The sequence below is a fragment of the Dreissena polymorpha genome, chromosome 2 (assembly GCF_020536995.1).
Source record: "Dreissena polymorpha isolate Duluth1 chromosome 2, UMN_Dpol_1.0, whole genome shotgun sequence".
In the NCBI taxonomy this organism is placed as follows: Eukaryota; Metazoa; Mollusca; class Bivalvia; order Myida; family Dreissenidae; genus Dreissena; species Dreissena polymorpha.
Genome location: NC_068356.1, coordinates 83220625 through 83239957, shown reverse-complemented (window position 1 = coordinate 83239957; position 19333 = coordinate 83220625). Strand labels below are relative to the sequence as shown.

Below are 19333 nucleotides of genomic sequence, written 5' to 3'. Positions count from 1 at the left end.
AAAACTACCCTTGTGTTTGTTCGTTGCTAGCGTCACTGACTAATTTGTTTTGACCTTATCATTTTACAATTGTAAGGTGTGGCAAATCCGGAGAACACCTGATAAATGTGTTGTGGCATTTTTGTCAAATAAACAAACGTTTTTTTTCGACAATGATCAATCAAAATAATTCTGTAATAACATTGTTCAACTGCTGACGGAAGCCGAGACATTACAATTGTTATTTAAAACTCATTCGTTTTGTACTGTGGTTTGCGCATAATAAACATTTCGGTACAGAATGAAAACGTTCGTGTGAATTCATTCATAAGTGAATTTAAATAATTTATAGATAAGAAAAAAAATCAGAAATTATTGGTATTTACATATACTGCTCAGTAACAGTACATGCGCTTTCCAGTCCAATCACGTAATTTACGTTAAAAGTATCCGGGGTTTTATATGAATAATTTCTTTAATGTAATGACCATATTCCTATGCATGTATATAGCAAAGCTCTTTGAAAAGGGGGTTTAATGCATGTGCGTAAAGTGTCGTCCCAGATTAGATTGTGCAGTCCGCACAGGCTAATCAGGGACGACTTTCCGCCTAATCTGGATTTTTTTGCCAAGAGGCTTTCTTTAAATGAACAAGAGATGTGTTTGTCAGAAACACAATGCCCCCTAATGCGCCGCTTTTTTTACCTTGAAGGATGACCTTGACCTTTCACCACGCAAAATGTGCAGCTCCACGAGATACACATGCATGCCAAATATCAAGTTGCTATGTTCAATATTTCAAAAGTTATTGCAAAACTTTACTGTAAGGTTAGCTTTGGGACAGAATGACGGAATGACAGACCGAAAGACAGACAGGCCAAAAACAATATAACCCCGATCATTCGATCCGTGGGCATAAAAGTACAATAAAGGTGTAGTGTCGTCCCTGATTAGCCTGTGCAGACTGCACAGGCTTATCTGAGACGACACTAAGCATTTGCATTAATTCCCATTTTCACATAGCAAGGTCCATTATTTTGCGTTTAAAAAATATTAAGTCAATATTCTTAACTCATATGGTCGTGTACTCAATTTGTTGGGACAGTTTTAAAAAATAGGACATAACTGGTATATATGCCTTAAACACTTACAAAGTAATGTTTAGTAACAGCTCAAACAACATTTCATTACAAGGTGGTTCACATATTTTATTTCGCTTCAAAACATATACAAATAAATAGACTGAAGACAATAAAGCTAAAATGGTAATTCATCGAAGCAAACAAATCTTTCACCTCAACAGAGAATATTTGCTGCTCATGAAGATGTAATCAATTCATTTAATAAATTATTGACTGTATTTTGGCCTAATGTTCTAATGTTCTAATAAGAAAACTACAAAATTAATCATCAGACGTTTAAATAAATTATCATTTACAATACAATTTATCATCCAGTTTTGTACACTTATCCTTCTTTGCCATATGGTATGTTGCTTCAATTCAATGGTAAACACGTTTTTTATGCCACACCTGCCAAACTTTTAATAAATCATTATGACTGAGCTTGAATGTTTTTTAAGTGGAATTTAAACAGAATACACATTTGGTGATTTCTTAACAATGAGAAAATGAAATTGACAAATACAATGGCGTTGACTTTATAACTTCAATACTAGTTGTTTGACCACATCATGATCCCCTGAAAGAAAAACAAAACAATAATACACAAAGTGTTTGTAAAATACAGCATACCGATTGAAACTCACTGAATTTGTTTTAGTCTATAAAAACGGGAGACAATCTAAATATTGATGGACTGAAAGGGAGACAATCTGCACAACACATCATATGTCCATTTACAACAATTATGTCCCTTGAACAATTTTAGAGTCTGGCAAAATGATCTCAGAACATCCATTTGTTAATATAACACATTTAATTATCAACCCAAACATTACTGGTAAAATAATTACAGCTTTCTACATGGCGATTAGTTAGGATGAGAACATCAGCATATGAGTCATGTTTAAATTAAAATGTAATAATAGCAATCAGTGTGCTTCAATGTCACATTTTAAGTGTTAAAAGAATTTCATTTATAAGAGCTCATGTTGTTAGTGATCTTTCTAAAAGCATGGGGTAATATTTGAAACTTATAATATAATTCTGGCACAATAATTGGGAAGGAGTTTGAACTTTTCTTTACTTAACTTGGATCTGTCAATTAAGCATACAAACTGCCTCATTCCTATTTTATTGATACATTTTTACTACACTACAACATTGACAAATACTTACACAATGATGTTGTTGATGGGGATGTGGATGAGCTTCACAAAAAAGCCAATGAATCCCATAATGGCAAAACCTATAGCTGTGGCCATTGCAATCTTTTGGAACTCTACAAACAAACAACACAAAATATTTCACATTCATGCAACGGCATAAATATTATGATATAGGAATATATTTTGTGCTTACATGGATTTGAAACACAAAATCAGTATTGTAATAATATTTATGATGATCAATTTTGAGTGATGTGTGCCATCATTTTCCGTCTGTTTTATCTCAATAAAACAATACTATCAGTATCATATACAGAGAAGGCAAATAGAGTATAGTTTGAACGTTCATTTTATCATGCAGTCGCTGTGGATACATTAAATTTCGTTCATACCACATTTTATAGATATGTAAAATTGGGCATACATGGGAATCCTTAATTCATGGATTTTTTATGATGTTTCATATATGACTTCAACTGTAAACGTTTGCTGAACATTTGATGGTTACGTGGTTAAGCCAACTAACAAACAATACAAAATTAGTGCCCGACATATAAAAGTGATTTAACATAGTTTGTTTCCAAAATTCAGACTGATTGTTAAAACAAAAACATAAATTTGATAATTTCCTCTACTTACATTAAAGGTATCTATTTGATTATACACAATCCGACCTGTGTAACAACAGTACCTTTTCTATCTGGCTTTGTACATCTCTTGACCAATCGAATGGAGTCCTTTGCAAACGTCTTTGCTGGGTCCACAAGCTGCATAACCTGATCCATCTTGTGTGTCTAAAGGAACAGAAAAGACATTTTGTATGCAACAAGGACCTTTGGCGCAATATAATCTAATTACTAGGATAATCAAAAGATTAGGGTTCTTTCATTTAAAAAGTTATGTATCTGTAGTAAAATATGGAAAATTCCAAAAGCCTTTCTGTTAAGCTAGCTCTTAAGCAACGTGGTTAGAGTATCTGATTACAATTGCAGACACCCCGACTCAGACAGACAAATGATTCAAGTAAGACGGTCTGAATGACTTACAGGTTCTTCAAGATTTGGTAAACACTGACTTACAGGTTCTTCAAGATTTGGTAAACACTGACTAACAGGTTCTTCATGATTTGGTAAACACTGACTTACAGGTTCTTCATGATTTAGTAAACACTGACGTGTTTTTTGTCAATATTTCATAAGCTGTTTTAGCAGTGCCTACATTTTTATTGTTCCATATTACCTTTAAATACATAAGTTAACCTGATCCAGTGTAGAAAATATAAAAATATAACATATTGCATAATTAAATTATCTGTTGCCTTGATTTTGTTTTAAAAACAGCAAAATATGTTTAATTGACTATTTAAGACTTTCCTTATTTTCCCCAAAATCCGGCGTTTCGCGTGATTTTCCCCCCCAAAATCCGGCATTTTGCGCGATTTTTTCCCCTCAAAAAAGGCCAGGCCCTTTCCCCAAAATCAGATAAAAACCCCTGTGTTATAAATAATTGTATTATTCCCATTATTATTAAACCATTCAAATATAATGTTTACAATGAGGATTAAAGTAATTACAATGTAATAAGAGATTTATGAATAATCGTATGTAAAAAAAAAAAAATATATTTTTTTGGGGGGGGGGGGGGAGGGGGGGCAGGGCGGAGGTTCGGGGGGGGCAGGGCGGAGGTTCGGGAGGGCAGGGCGCGGCGCCCTTCGATTTAGGCCTAGCTGGAGCACTGAAAGCTTTGAGCAGGCTTCCTGAAAAGGCCAGACCGCCGGTCTTGTGCAGCAAAATTCTTTACGGTCCGGCGAAATTTCTAATATCGCCAGTCCTTGTGACAGGCCAAAAAATTATCACTAAATACCTGAAAGTCTAATATTTGCCAAAAGAACGAAAACACTCATTAGAATCCCTCTTTTTGTGAATTTCGACTAATGCGTCACTAGTTTTTAAGAGTGCTCTCCCTTTGTTGTTTTTTCAAAAACGTCACTTTCATTGGTCCGACATATTACCATCTATCCAATTACATACGTTGTTTCAAAAACTTCACATGAAAAAATGTTGTTGCTAAAGTTTCAATAGCGACAAGGCCAGAAAAGAAAGCTAAGCGATGAGGAAAAAAAACTAAATCGAAAGAATATGAAGCAAAACAGGTAAAAAGAACTTTTCAAAGTAAGTGGCAGTCTGACAGAAGTTTGCTGCATAATGACGAGTCACATTCAAGATGTTTTGTGACATATGTCGAAACGATCCAATACGGTGCAAGTCCACTAATCCATGCGTAGTCATGTTATGTTATTTTGTTTTGAGTCTGACTATAATTTAAAGCTGTTGTCCATCATACACTCTAATCACTAAAACACGTAAGTGTTTTGTTTTACTTTATCGAGTTTACTTATACACAGGCTGCATATTGCAATAACTCTGAGTTTAACTTTACTTAATTCTTCAGCTATAAACTCACGCTGTTCGATGAGGTGAATTTATGTCCAGACAGAAAAACTTCTTCATCAACCTGCCCGGTTGACAGGCACTTTTTGGGACTTTTCAGGAAGCCTGTTTGAGCTTTTTTATATTGTACAAAGACAGTGAAAACAATTGTATAACTATTCAGAAATAAATAAACAGAAATCTTTAACATCAGTTAAAAAATATCAAGTAGATATACAAATTGTTGTGAATGAAAAAGGGTGCTGGACGTTTCGTGCCACTACCAGTTTGTGCCACTGATATTTGTGTAGGAGGGCATTGGACGTTTCCTCCCACTGATGATACATAGGCCGCTAGGTGTGAATAATACCGTTTAGAAGGTGTGAATCATAACAGGAAACTTTCGCATCTTTGATTGTAACATCTGTTCAAGATTGTTTTATTTCATGATTGTTTTAGACTCAATTAAGACTTCTACATTAATATACACCCCAATATCATTTAAACATATACGGAATTATTCACACCTATCCGCCTATATATTATCAGTGGGACGAAACGTCTACCTCTAGTCTTTCGCATGAGACGTTAAACCGAGGTGCAGTGTACTAGGTGCTATACACCGGGCACTAAAAGACCCCGGGTCACCTCTGGAACGGGTGTCTCCTGTATCTTGCACTATCCCCCATTACCAACTAACACGTCTTTTTCTGGGGGTGATGGCCATATGGGAGACAATCCCGGCACACTCGATAAAAAGTAATGAAGAAGAAAACGTCTACCTCTTTTCAACACAAACATTGGTGGCACGAACTGGTAGTGGCAAGAAACGTCCATAAACCAACAAACCACAGACTTTTTATTTTAAACAACAAGTTTAGTTTGAAAATAAAATTTTCGTCAATTATTTCACTTTTCAGTTGCTGAGAGAAAAGATGCCACTTGCCAGATCATGGGTTTAAACTTAAAAGACTAATATGCCCGATCTAAGTTATAAACTAAAGATTAAGAAAGGGTTGTCATACATATTTTAACCATACTAAGGAGCTCGTTATCTTAATGATAGAAGCACAGAATACAATATTTGGCTTTCAAAAACAAAACAAGTAAAAGAAATACCTGTTCTTTTTTCCAACTGTTCGTGACAGTAGCTTCCGGATAAGTGGTCCACGTCGATAGACTGCTTTACGATTTTTATTATCAATTGTCAAAAGCCTTTGGCTATTCCACGTAGCCAGTCCAATTGTTTATTCGTTTACGAGTAAAATAATCGTTGTCATCTACAGGTTAACGCACACCATTATTTGCAACGCACCTAAGCTTGAGACCCTTTAGGGAAATTGAGCTTTCATTACAATTAATCGATATTACATAAAAAAACACACTAAATATTGGCTATCGATCATTGGAGCCATATACCACTCGCATAATCGTATAGAATGTACGCGAGCATCAATGTGTTGACATTCATTTTTGCAAACTTGATTGAATTGAATATTGCCTGTTTATTTACTGAACTTCGTGCATAACGCACTATTTGTTCAAGAAAATCTTCAGCAATATTTTTTTTTTTAAACAAAACAGGTCAAACCTGAACTTGCTAATTTCTTGGTGGATATGTCAGTGCCAAACTTGCAAATTTCTTGGTGGATATGTCAGGGCAAATAAAAGCATGCTATTATTTGCACTGACATATCCACCAAGAAATTTGCAAGTTCAGGTTTCATCTGTTTGGTTTATATAAAGTAACTTGGAAAACAACACTAACAGTCAGACACAACGTTACTTGTAAATAGCGAATAAACAAAAAATGTTCACACATAAAATTTCTCTATGTTTATTTCATTCCATGATTCATCAATACTGCAATAGTACAGATAATGAATATGCATGTATGCTTAACAGTTTTCATCATTTTTGTCATTTTCTCATTTCACAGAATGGAACGGCTTGATCAGATATTAAGGTTGGTAAAAATTAATAGACATATAGGGTTTTCATATACAGATCGTGAATAACTGGTAAAGGGGCTGGTTGCATTTTAATTTACTAACAGCTTACTAGTGATTAAACAACTGTTAAACTTGTATCAAATACACAACTTTGTTATTGCATAATGCAACAGTGTGATAATAAGTACATAAACGATCACAATATGACATCAAAAGTCTCCAATGAAACCAAGACAGCCACTACTTTAAGCACAACGATTCAGCATCTATATGTATGCTCTATTAATGTACATGAAATAGCTGCAGTATTTCATAAAACTGCAAAACAGTGGATGTCAATTTTTAAAGAGACATGCTCAGTCTGGGAAACTTGATTCACTCCAGGACTGTTTCATATTTTTCAAACAATTTAAAGATACAATACAAATGGAACGTAAGTTATGTTTCTGATAAAGAGGAGAAATACTGTGATATACATATTGGAAGGAATGTGCTACTGAAATCCAGTAAATGATCAGTTGAGATTTACTTTTGCGAATCAACTGAATAAACGGACTACTTCTGCTGCATATTGGTTGATTTTTAAAAGCACACAAATCACATGCATGGCATGACCAAAATATTGGTATCCTCAATGAATTCAAAGGGGAAAGTTCATGTCTCGCACATGTATCTAAATGAATATTGAAGATAAGTAATACATGCATTTATCTTTATAATAAATTAATCTTAAAGATAAATGCAACAATAACAAACCATTGACAGAACCGTTATCAACTTGGAAAGGATTAGTTTTAGATGTAATTATATTCAAACATGGGTTGTACATTACATCTCATTATTGTTTTTTTACAAAATGAGATTTATACAAAGGCGTATGCATATATATCTACAATTGTATATTACAATGAACAATAAATAAAACAACAAGTATGACAATTTGTTTGCAGCAATACAAGTATAAAATTCTAATTTTACAAACAAATACTTTTTTAAAACTTGAACAACAAACAATAGACATGAAGAATGCAGCACACACACATGTAGTTCATTTATGAGATGTCAATAGCCTTAGTCTTTAACTTTGAAGAGACTTGCCTTATTATCTGAAGCAGTTAAGATTTACAAGACAAAAGTACGCTGTCAAGATTTGATTTCTGATAGACCCTAAACAAGATAACACATCAAGCACTGTCACTATTCCCATACCCACAGGCACAATTTCTTTACATTAAGTTATTAACCCTTTACCACTTAGATACATTTTAAACCCTTTACCACTTAGAAACGTATTTTGATGCATCTGTAGTCCCTTAGAATGTTAAATTTAATTGAAGACCTTTCTTACTAGATTCCAGTTTTTATTTCATTTCCAACCCTTAGATACTGGTGAAAAGCAAATAGCATAAAACCTTAACAGACTGCCAGTTACTTGCAGTCTGTTCTTGTTCTATGCTGTTTGCATATAGCCATTTTAAATTGCTTCTGAGTGGGAAAGGGTTAATGTTAAATCTCAAATCTGTTTTGGTCTTACATGCCACACTAGCACATTTATTTCGTTTGTGGTCGATCCATTTCACTGTGTATGGTATGCGATTAAATAAATGTGACAAATTAATTAATATATGTATTACTGGTTCTCTGATGGCAGATAAACTAAATATATAGACCATCAATTACACATAGTGTAATAAGCACAGATCCTTTGGCAAGATCCTTTTTGCTGCTGGTTTTGTATTAAACATTTGTATTTCATAAGGATCTAGAATTGTATACATTTTCCTTAATGGTCAGAACCATAGTATAAAGTATGACAGAATATTGTATATTTAAACAAATCACAATATTAGATCAATCCTACAACTGAGGAGGACTTATCTTGCTTTAGACTTGCACACAATCACACTTACAAACAATAGTACATGCTCAATTCTTTTAATTTAGCAATAAAGCATTCATTCTCGCTGGGAAACCAATGGATACCATAGCTGTGACTACCTTTTATGACAATATTGTTCTACAACTAAACAGATAGGATTCTATGACAGATATGCCCTACAGACAATTCGACTATATTTCACATTATAATACTAACACGCAAACACATCAATTGACAGACCTGTATGAATGGATACCACAGCTTTTCTGTGAGGCAATTTGTCAAACTAATGCACAGTTCTTTTCACGTATTCCTCAAATTTAAAAATACATGTACCATTATTTATTCGCCTTTCTGCATACGATGGGAATAATATCTGTTGTATTTTTTAATCAGCATGTTTCAGTTTTTTCATCATAATTTCCCAAACGTATGTTAAAACAATACTCCAATTAAATGGTTTCATTTATTCCTGAACATATTGTTTTTAGTTAATACAGTCATTTTTTTAGTAAAAGGTTTTTGCAGGGCTCCCTCTGGCTCAAAATTTTCAGTAGCCAAATTTACCTTTTTTTTGTCTTAATTCTTATTATTTTGGATATTTTATGGGTGATAATGCAGAAAACCATGTAGCCAAATGGAATTTTTTGTAGCCAAATTTGTTTATTTTTAGCCATTGGCTACTTTGGCGAATGGCAGAGTAAGCCCTGGTTTTTGTAGTAGATTCTTTTTGTCTTGATCAAATAGTGAAAATTAAAAATGTACATCCGTATGAGAATGGTACCAATTGTGGTACTAAATGTATCTAGAGGAAAAGCACTGAGTAACAAACAAGTAAAACAAGAAATAGCCTCCCATGTTCGAAAAAAACAACATAGAAGGATGCAAGGGATGCAAGTTTTTGCTGTATTCTTCTTCTGGCATTCCCCACATGATCATAGTTACACAGGAACATAATTTATTAACGGAATCAGTTACACTAACAACACCGTCGATCGTGATCACAGAGGCGCTTGCTAATGTTATGCTAGATAGCTGTATGTGTCTTTAGAGCCATCCACACGTTCTAGATACTCCTTCTCTATCAAGATGTCTATACATTTCTGAAACGAAACAAACAGTACATATGGATAATACTTTGCTTTTTCTTTTTTAAGTTTAGAATTCTGATCAATATCATTTAAATTGCATGAACAATAACTAATATTGATGCGCCCCAGTATTCTTTATAGTATACATTTTTAGGTACATTAAACATCACAGTTATTTTCAAAAATAATGTCACCTACAGTTTTATTTTGCATTAACATGAACGATTTTGATCATAAACATGTTTATTTCTCGCCATAGCAACACTTGTCTGGCGTTTATTATATATTTTTCTTTTAATTAAGATTTAAGATTCGAATCCTAATCCTATAAAGTTATTATATGTAATTTCTTTTATGAAGCCATGTCCTTGGTTTGGTTCTACACCAAATGTCATTGTTTCCACATATGCTATAATCGTCTGTGTGCATATTTTTGGTCGACAATAGGCCGATTAAACTCGATTGACCCGGTCGACCAACGCAATCGTTCTGTGAGCTATAAATACACTGTGAAGTTCCACAGCAGGATGGGGGCTTAAATTTCAAAAGTTGGAATACACGCTTGTTAGATTTATCAATTCTATGTATGGTAACGGATTAGTTTAACTTTAAGTAATATCATTCTGTCTTTTTTTTTATAGATCATTTTAAACTTTAAATAGCTTTTAAAGTGTTCGGTGCCGACTGCTCTCCAGACGTATTTCGCGAGTTTAAATCATACACGCTTTTGTAACTTGGAATACGAGGACACAAGTGTTACTGTGGCTTTTGTGTTTTTTATCCTGTGAGCAAGATATGTTTATTTCCTAAAAGTGGTTATGTCAAGATTTAGAATTAATAAATGATTTAATCAAATAACTGAGTTGCTGTGTCTGTTTCCCCCATACATAAGAGGAGTGCATCATATTAGGCAATACCCAATACACAGTAGTAAATTATATCTATATAACAAAATTTTTATTCTACAATTAAAGACAATGAAAGCAGGGCCAAGATAAGCTGGGTTAAGGACTAAAATATAACATATTGATCTTCCCAAAAACAAACTAGAGCTTTGTCACAGACGTAACTAATCCCCCCACATTCCGCATTGACACAGAATATTTTGCATGTTGTCTTCACAAAAAACAGCGGAAACCATGCTCAATGTTTAAAACGCACATGGTGACCCCGTGACCTAGTTTTTGACCCGGCATGGCCCATGTTCGAACTTGACCTACACATCATCTAGATACAACTTCTGAACAAGTGTGGTGAAGAACGGATGAAAACTACTTGAAGTAGAGAGAAGACACTAAATACGGACCGACAGACAGACCGACAGACAAGCTCACTCCTATATACCCCCCTAAACTTCGTTTGTGGGGGTATAATGAGTAGCACAAGTTAGAATAATTGTAATTGATAACTGATGATTATATTCTGATATAGACTAAATTTTTGTTTCAAAGAAACTTCATTTTAAACGAAATATTTCAAGCAAGCAGAAAGTGTTGTCCCTAATTAGCCTGTGCGGACTGCACAAGCTAATCTGGGGCAACACTTCACGCACATGTAAACCCAGTTTTTCAAAGCATAAGGCTCAAAGTAGCCTACTGGAGGCCAACAGTTCTAATCAAGAGCGTACCTTTATGACTGGGACCCTGGGTTTAAATCTGGCCGAGAGCTGATTGAGCACTTCCCCGAGGAGCTGCTGGTGTTTGAGCTGCTTCCTCATCTTCATGATGCGCACTATGGCTGCCTGCAGAGTAACCATGGAAACATTAAGGAAACCTGATATTTACAATGGCTGCCTGCAGAGTACACATGGTAACATTAAGGAAACCAGGTATTTACTACGGCTGCCTGCAGAGTACACATGGCAGAGTACACATGGAAACATGAAGGAAACCAGGTATTCACTATGGCTGCATGCATATTACACATGGTAACATGAAGGAAACCAGGTATTCACTATGGCTGCCTGCAGAGTACACATGGTAACATGAAGAAAACCAGGTATTTACTATGGTTGCATGCAGAGTACACATGGTAACATTAAGGAAACCAGGTATTTAATATGGCTGCCTGCAGTGTACACATGGTAACATGAAGGAAACCAGGTATTCACTATGGCTGCCTGCAGAGTACACATGGTAACATGAAGAAAACTAAGTGTTCACTACGGCTGCCTGCAGAGTACACATGGCAACATTAAGGAAACAAGGTATAAACTATGGCTGCCTGCTGAGTACACATGGTAACATTAAGGAAATCAGGTATTCACTATGGCTGCCTGCATATTACACATGGTAACATGAAAGAAACCAGGTATTCACTATGGCTGCCTGCAGAGTACACATGGTAACATTAAGGAAACCAGGTATTTACTATGGCTGCCTTCAGAGTAAACATTGTAACATTAAGAAAACCAGGTATTTACTATGGTTGCATGCAGAGTACACATGCTAACATGAAGGAAACCAGGCATTCACAATGGCTTCCTGCAGAGTACACATGGTAACATTTAGGAAACCAGGTATTCACTAAGGCTGCCTGTAGAGCACCCATGGTAACATGAATGAAACCAGGTATTTACTCTGGCTGCCTGCAGAGTACTCATGGTATCATGAAAGAACCAGGTATTCACTATAGGCTCATGCAGATTACAAATGACTGAGTACACATGGTTGCATTACGGAAACTAGGTATTCACTTAGGATGCCTGCAGAGTAACCCTGCCTTCAGAGTAAACATTGTAACATTAAGAAAACCAGGTATTTACTATGGTTGCATGCAGAGTACACATGCTAACATGAAGGAAACCAGGCATTCACAATGGCTTCCTGCAGAGTACACATGGTAACATTTAGGAAACCAGGTATTCACTAAGGCTGCCTGTAGAGCACCCATGGTAACATGAATGAAACCAGGTATTTACTCTGGCTGCCTGCAGAGTACTCATGGTATCATGAAAGAACCAGGTATTCACTATAGGCTCATGCAGATTACAAATGACTGAGTACACATGGTTGCATTACGGAAACTAGGTATTCACTTAGGATGCCTGCAGAGTAACCATGGTAACATGAAGGAAACCAGGTATTCACTATCGCTGCCTGCAGAGAACACATGGTAACATTAAGGAAACCAGGTATTCACTATGGCTGCCTGCAGAGTACACATGGTAACATTAAGGAAACCAGGTATTCACTATGGGTGCCTACAGAGTACACATGGTATTACCGTAACATGAAGGAAACAAGGTATTCACTAAGGATGCATGCAGAGTAACCATGGTAACATGAAGGAAACCAGGTATTCACTGTGGCTGCCTACAGAGTACACATTGCAACATTAAGGAAACCAGGTATTCACTATGGCTGCCTGCAGAGCAATCATGATAACATGAAGGTAACCGGGAAATTTACTCTGGCTGCCTGCAGAGTACACATGGTAACATGAAGGAAACCAGGTATTCACTATGGCTGCCTGCAGAGTACACATGGTAGCATTAAGGAAACCAGGTATTTAATATGGCTGCCTGCAGAGTACACATGGTAACATGAAGGAAACCAGGTATTTACTATGGCTGCCTGCAGAGTACACATGGTAACATGAAGGAAACCAGGTATTAAATATGGCAGCATGCTGAGTACACATGGTAACATTAAGGCCCAGGTATTCACTGTGGCTGCCTGCAGAGCAATCATGGTAACATGAAGGTAACCGGGAATTTACTATGGCTGCCTGCAGAGTACACATGGTAGCATGAAGGAAGCCAGGTATAAACTAGGGCTGCCTGCAGAGTACACATGGTAACATTAAGGAAACCAGGTTTTCTATATGACTGCCTGCAGAGTACACATGGTAACATGAAGGAAACTAGGTATTCACTAAGGATGCATGCAGAGTAACCATGGTAACATGAAGGAAACCAGGTATTCACTGTGGCTGCCTGCAGAGTACACATGGCAACATTAAGGAAACCAGGTATTCACTATGGCTGCCTACAGAGCAATCATGGTAACATGAAGGTAACCGGGAATTTACTATGGCTGCCTGCAGAGTACAAATGGTAACATGAAGGAAACCAGGTTTTCACTCTGGCTGCCTGCAGAGTACACATGGTAACATTAAGGAAACCAGGAATTTAATATGGCTGCCTGCAGAGTACACATGGTAACATGAAGGAAACCAGGTATTTAATATGGCTGCTTGCAGAGTACACATAGTAACATGTAGGAAACCAGGTATTCACTATGGTAACCTGCAGTGTACACATGGTAACATTAAGGAAACCAGGTATTCACTATGGCTGCATGCAGAGTACACATGGTAACATTCAGGCCCAGGTATTCACTGTGGCTGCCTGCAAACAATCATGGTAACATGAAAGTAACCAGGTATTTAATATGGCTGCCTGCAGAGTACACATGGTAGCATGAAGGAAACCAGGTATTTACTTTGGCTGCCTGCAGAGTGCACATGGTAACATTATGGAAACCAGGTATTTAATATGGCTGCCTCCAAAGTACACATGGTTACATGAAAAGAACCAGGTATTCACTATGAACGCCTGCAGATTACACATGGCAGAGTACACATTTTAAGATTAAGGAAACCAGGTAAATACTTTGGCTGTTTGTAGAGTACACAGAGTAACACTAGGGGAACCAGGTATTTACTACCATTAATGGAGCCTTGTTTTGGGAAAACTGGGCTTTGTACATTTGCATAAAGACTTTTCGCTTTTATATTATTATTTGTTTAAAGGGGGTCTCTTCTTCCAGAAAATCTTGTTTAAGTAATGTCCCCACTTAGCTTGTGCAGACTGCACAGGCTTATCTAGGACAACACTTTGCCCGCATGCATGAAGCTTTCCCAGAAAAAGGCTGAATGAGACTCAGTTAAAACTTTCTGATCTTGTATGGAACTTATGAAGACACTCACTTAAAACTGGGTGTAACATTGTCAAAGACATTTCACGGTGTACAGGTGTTTGTTCCAGACAAGTCAGCCGGACCAATGGTTCTAGTTTTCTGAATAGCTAAACATCTGCTGTACCAATTCTAGTTGAAAACTCATTTATATTCAGATCTCCATTGTTGACAATCAGTAGGGCACTGGGCTGTCAATCCAGGCTTGACAATTTGGAATCCCAGTGAATTATTTGGCAAAAGCTGCTTTGATTATTCAAAAATTGAAATTTGAAAACAGTGGCTAATTTGACAAAGGGGATTGTGATGAAGATTATTGGAGCCTTCCTCGGGGAAAACTGGGCTAAATGAATGGGCTTAAAGTGCCAAACAGGCTTATTAGGCCAAAATAAAAAATAGGTCTGTTTCTGGTCTCCTTGAAAATAAACAGGGTCGGTAGGTAGGGAATTTTTTTTTTAAGTGTATATTTTTTTGGTTTTTGGAGGGGGTGTACTAAAATGGAAGGCTACTAAAGCTTTTTAATAAGAAATACATGTATATATATGCTTTGTTTGCTTGATATTACATCTTATATGAACGAAAATGAACAACAAATTTTTGTTTATTATTATTTTTTTTTTTGCAACCCCAATAAAATGTTGAGGGTCGGCGCTGATTCGGGAGACATGGTCAGGCGGCCCGAAACGGACCTATTTTTTTGGCCTTAGGAACAAAACTTTCAGCTTAGACTGCATTTTTTTTTTAGAAGATGCTTCCTTCACACAAAAAATCCATAAAAGCAGAAAGTGTCATCCCTGATAAGCCTGTAAAGACTGCACAGGCTTATCTAGGACGATACTTTATGCAGAAGCATTTAGCCTGGTTTTTCCAGAGCACACTTATTTCAGCTGTTAGCACTCCTACTCAGTGAACACCATACCTGTATTAGCAACTTCCTGTCCTCCTCAATGTGTTTATGCGTGATTTCCTGCTCCACTTTCACCTCAGACTTCATGGGAACGTTGATATTTACACGCAACTTCTTGCTGCAAAAACATGAAACAATCAAATTGTACGTGGATTTATTCACTTGTTCTTTGCAGGTTTAGTAAGGAGGTGGTGTGTTCAGCTGACTTTTTTGAATCATTATGGCTTGTAAAAATTTAAATCTAAGTAAGTTGATTGAAAGAATGAAGATTGTTGACAAAATGACAGAAAACAAACATTTATTAACAACAAAAGGAGCACTTTTTACTCTTGTTTGAACATGAGTGTTCATATGTGAAGACAAAAGCACAACTTACAAAATGCATTCTATGTCCCTTGTTGACAATACTCAAATGAGATGTTTTCAAGAAATTTATGGAAAATAAGAACTCAGTCAGTCAGATATTTCACATGGATTTGTGTGTGATACAAGCAATTGTGTTGAATACCAAACTTGAAATTGCCTACTGAAACTTTCCAAAGTTTCATGACGATTGCACTAAAAATGCCCACAAGTTTCATAATGATTGCATGAAATTCCCCTTAAATTTCATATTTATTGCACTTAAACTTTTCAAAAGTTTAATGATTGTACTATAACTTTTCAAAAGTTTCATAACAATTGAACTAAAACTTCCCCAAAGTTTCATATTATTGTGTTAACATTACTCACAAGTTTCATAAGGATTTCACTTTAAGTTTCCAAAAGGTTCATACTAATTGCACTTAAACTTCCAAAAGTTTCATAAAGATTGCATACGATCACTCTAATTTATTTTCTGCACAAACTTAAGGGGCAAACACCTCCAACACTATGTGTAGAATTTGCAGACAAAAATATTGAAGGAAAATGGTTTAATAAAAGGGGTTTCCGTGCATTCCGCACAGGCTAATCTGGGATGACAGTTTCCCCAAAACTAGGCTTAAATGTCAGAGCAAGCCCTGCTCATGTAAGCATGCATACTTCTTGTATCCCAGGAAGAGGGAGAGCTGAGAGGAAGGCTGCAGATCGTTCTCATCATCGTCTGTCACCAGCAGCTTGGACTTGAGCAGAATCTGCAGTACCTGCACCAGTACGTCCTGCACAGAGAGAGATAATGGACTAGTGAGAGGGGCATCTAGCGTTAGAGAACAATCTAATAGAGGGCGTCAAGAGACTGGGTATCAGAGTAGGGTAGCCATACTGTCACTGGAAAACTGAACAAGATCACCGCATAACGGAAGCCACGCTCGACTGCGAAAGCTTGTCAGAATTTTTTTTTATAGAGGTCACAATGACCTTGACCTTTGACCCAAAAATGGGTGTGGCGTGTAGAACTCATCAAGGTGCATCTACATATGAAGTTTCAAAGTTGTAGGTTGAAGCACTTTGATGTTAGAGGAAAATGTCAAGGTTTTAGCACGGCGGACACTCGACGACGAGCTGGCTATGACAATACCTCGGGTTGTCTCCGAAAACAGCACCTCGGGTTTTCTCCGAAAACAGCACCTCGGGTTTTCTCCGAAAACAGCCGAGCTAAAAATCATTTGGGCCCTGCTCTGTGAAAAGCGGCTTTAATGCATATGAGTAAAGTATCGTCCCAGATTAGCCTGTGCAGTCCACACAGGCTAATCAGGGACGAAACTCTCAGTCTTAACTTATTTTTTGCTAAGAAGACTTTATAACAAAAAATATTATTAAAGTGGAAAGTGTCATCCAAGATTAGCCTGTGTAGACTACACATGCTAATCTGGACAGCACTATACACACATGGATTAAACCCCCTTTTCACAGAGCAAGGCTCATTTATATTCATCAGCATTACATTTTTGTTGAAAAATTACTAGGCACAAAAAAAGAAATTTGTGTCAGTCATTCTCTGATGCAATTGTCATAGTTTCAGTGGGCAGAGGACCTTAATCTTATGAGGTTGGAGGGTTTAACACGTGCCAATTACTATACTCTGTTAAGAAATTATAATAAGCAGCCTTTATTGTTACATGCTTATTAACTAGTCCAATGTATTACTTAACAAGAACAATGTTATGAAGTGATAATGAACAGCTAAGTGGGACTGAAGCATCATGGCCAAGGTCTAATTGGACTTATTTAAATTTAATTACAATCATGGCAATATTTACAATCTTACCATAATCCGCACCAATAAGATAAGGATTGAATATTATTGGTTAAAATGAATATATTCATTTTGCTTATTATTTTAAAGTATTTGCATTGCAAATATGAGGTCATTTTAAGTACAGTAATTCTTCAATGTCCACAGAAAAACACAATACACACATTGGGCATGAATGATGTTCACAAACTGGTGCTAATCCTTACGATTCTACCATTACAAGTAAATGGTATCAAAACAGCTTTCCTGCATTAGAGTTTTACAGAAAATGTCAACTTTTAGTTAAGTACACAGTGTAATGTACTCTTCTTTTTGTAGTATCTGGATTCATATGGATTGCAAAACAAACACAGGATGTGGGCGTGGATTACATCGGATGTTAAAGTATTTCATGCCTATGGTCCTAATGGTCTTAAACAATTAAGCTTTGGGCATAATTATTAGTTGGGATCTTAAATATGTGGATCTTTCTACACACAACATTAACAAACAAGAGCTGTCTCCATCGGAAGACATATGCCCCAAAAAAACGCTTTTTTCGAAACTTAAATGCAGATTTCAAGACCTAAACGTCGACCCTAAGTTCAAGGTCAAAGGGGTCAACATTTTGTGCGTATGGAAAGGCCTTGTCCATAAACACATGCATACCAAATATGAAGGTTACATCTAAAGCGACATAGAAGTTATGAGCATTTTTTGAAACCTAAACGCAAAAGTGTGATAAAAAGACAGACGGACAGACAGACAGAAGGACAGTGCGATCACTATATGCCCTCCTCCGGGGGCATAAAAATAATGTCCCACAAACTAATTATGATTTAGCAGTATAAGGCAGACTTCATATTTAACAAAGCTAATTAAGTGCAAAAAATTGAAACAAACATTACTTATCAATGGATGGGTGGATGGATGGATTGAGTGACTTATTGATTGACAGACTGCAAGGTTTATAATTTATTAATATGGATGTGTACAAAATCAGTTTAAACTTGTTTAAATCAGCTTGTAATTCATAAAGTTAAACAAACACTGCAAAGTCCCTAGTAGGGCCTCATAAGATTCTATGCATTACTTTTAATTCTAAATGTCTTGAAAAATATAAAGAAATAAGGATGTAAATACTACTTGACTGTAACTTTATACTTAAGTTTAATTGTTAAGATGGAAATAACAAGCAAATTAAATAAAACAATGTTTTTTATTTTATGTTTTCAAGAAATGTGTAAATTGCTTGAACAATAAATTGCCTTCACCTTTCACAAAGAAATCACGACAATAAAGATCAGAAGAAAAGCATTACATGAAAACATTTTGAGGCTCAATTTCAAAGAAAAAATAGTTATTTAAAGATGGGACAATCAACCATGTATAAATTCGTCTTTAAACATGCCAATGGACTTGAGTTACCAGTTTGATCTGAGTGTTCTCCTGTATGGCAGCTAGGGTGAGAGAGTCCAAGGTGTTATATTGCAGCAGAATGGCCATCTGAAACGTAGAGGCCTGCAAAACAAGAACAGCTGCAGTATCTACTGATGACATAGGCGCTCTCATATAATCGGTTCCAACCATAAACACTGGTTATGTTGTTTTACATTTATATGTATATTAGGTCATTCCATAATGCGAACCACATGTTTCTGTCTTTCTTTTTGATTTTATATTCATATATGTTTCTAAGTTATATAACACTAAGAAACGAAAAATACAAATAT

At 36.1% G+C, this 19333-nt stretch overlaps 1 protein-coding gene across 3 annotated transcripts in view; it reads right to left on the bottom strand.

Annotated features, from left to right (window-relative positions):
- Positions 1-6518: 6518 nt before the first annotated feature.
- Positions 6519-19333, bottom strand: part of LOC127867839 (cullin-1-like) — a 35882-nt gene continuing 23067 nt past the window's right edge. For 2 of the 3 annotated variants that reach the window (XM_052409329.1, XM_052409330.1), the window contains exons 16-20: positions 19029-19121; positions 16469-16584; positions 15458-15563; positions 11247-11360; positions 6519-9631 (exon numbers count right to left, since the gene is read on the bottom strand). In XM_052409329.1, coding sequence (XP_052265289.1) covers positions 9551-9631; positions 11247-11360; positions 15458-15563; positions 16469-16584; positions 19029-19121 — 510 coding nt within the window. In that variant the 3' untranslated portion in view covers positions 6519-9550. Of the gene's footprint in view, positions 9632-11246; positions 11361-11924; positions 11999-15457; positions 15564-16468; positions 16585-19028; positions 19122-19333 lie in introns of those variants that run through there. The other variant, XM_052409331.1, reaches the window with a different exon arrangement.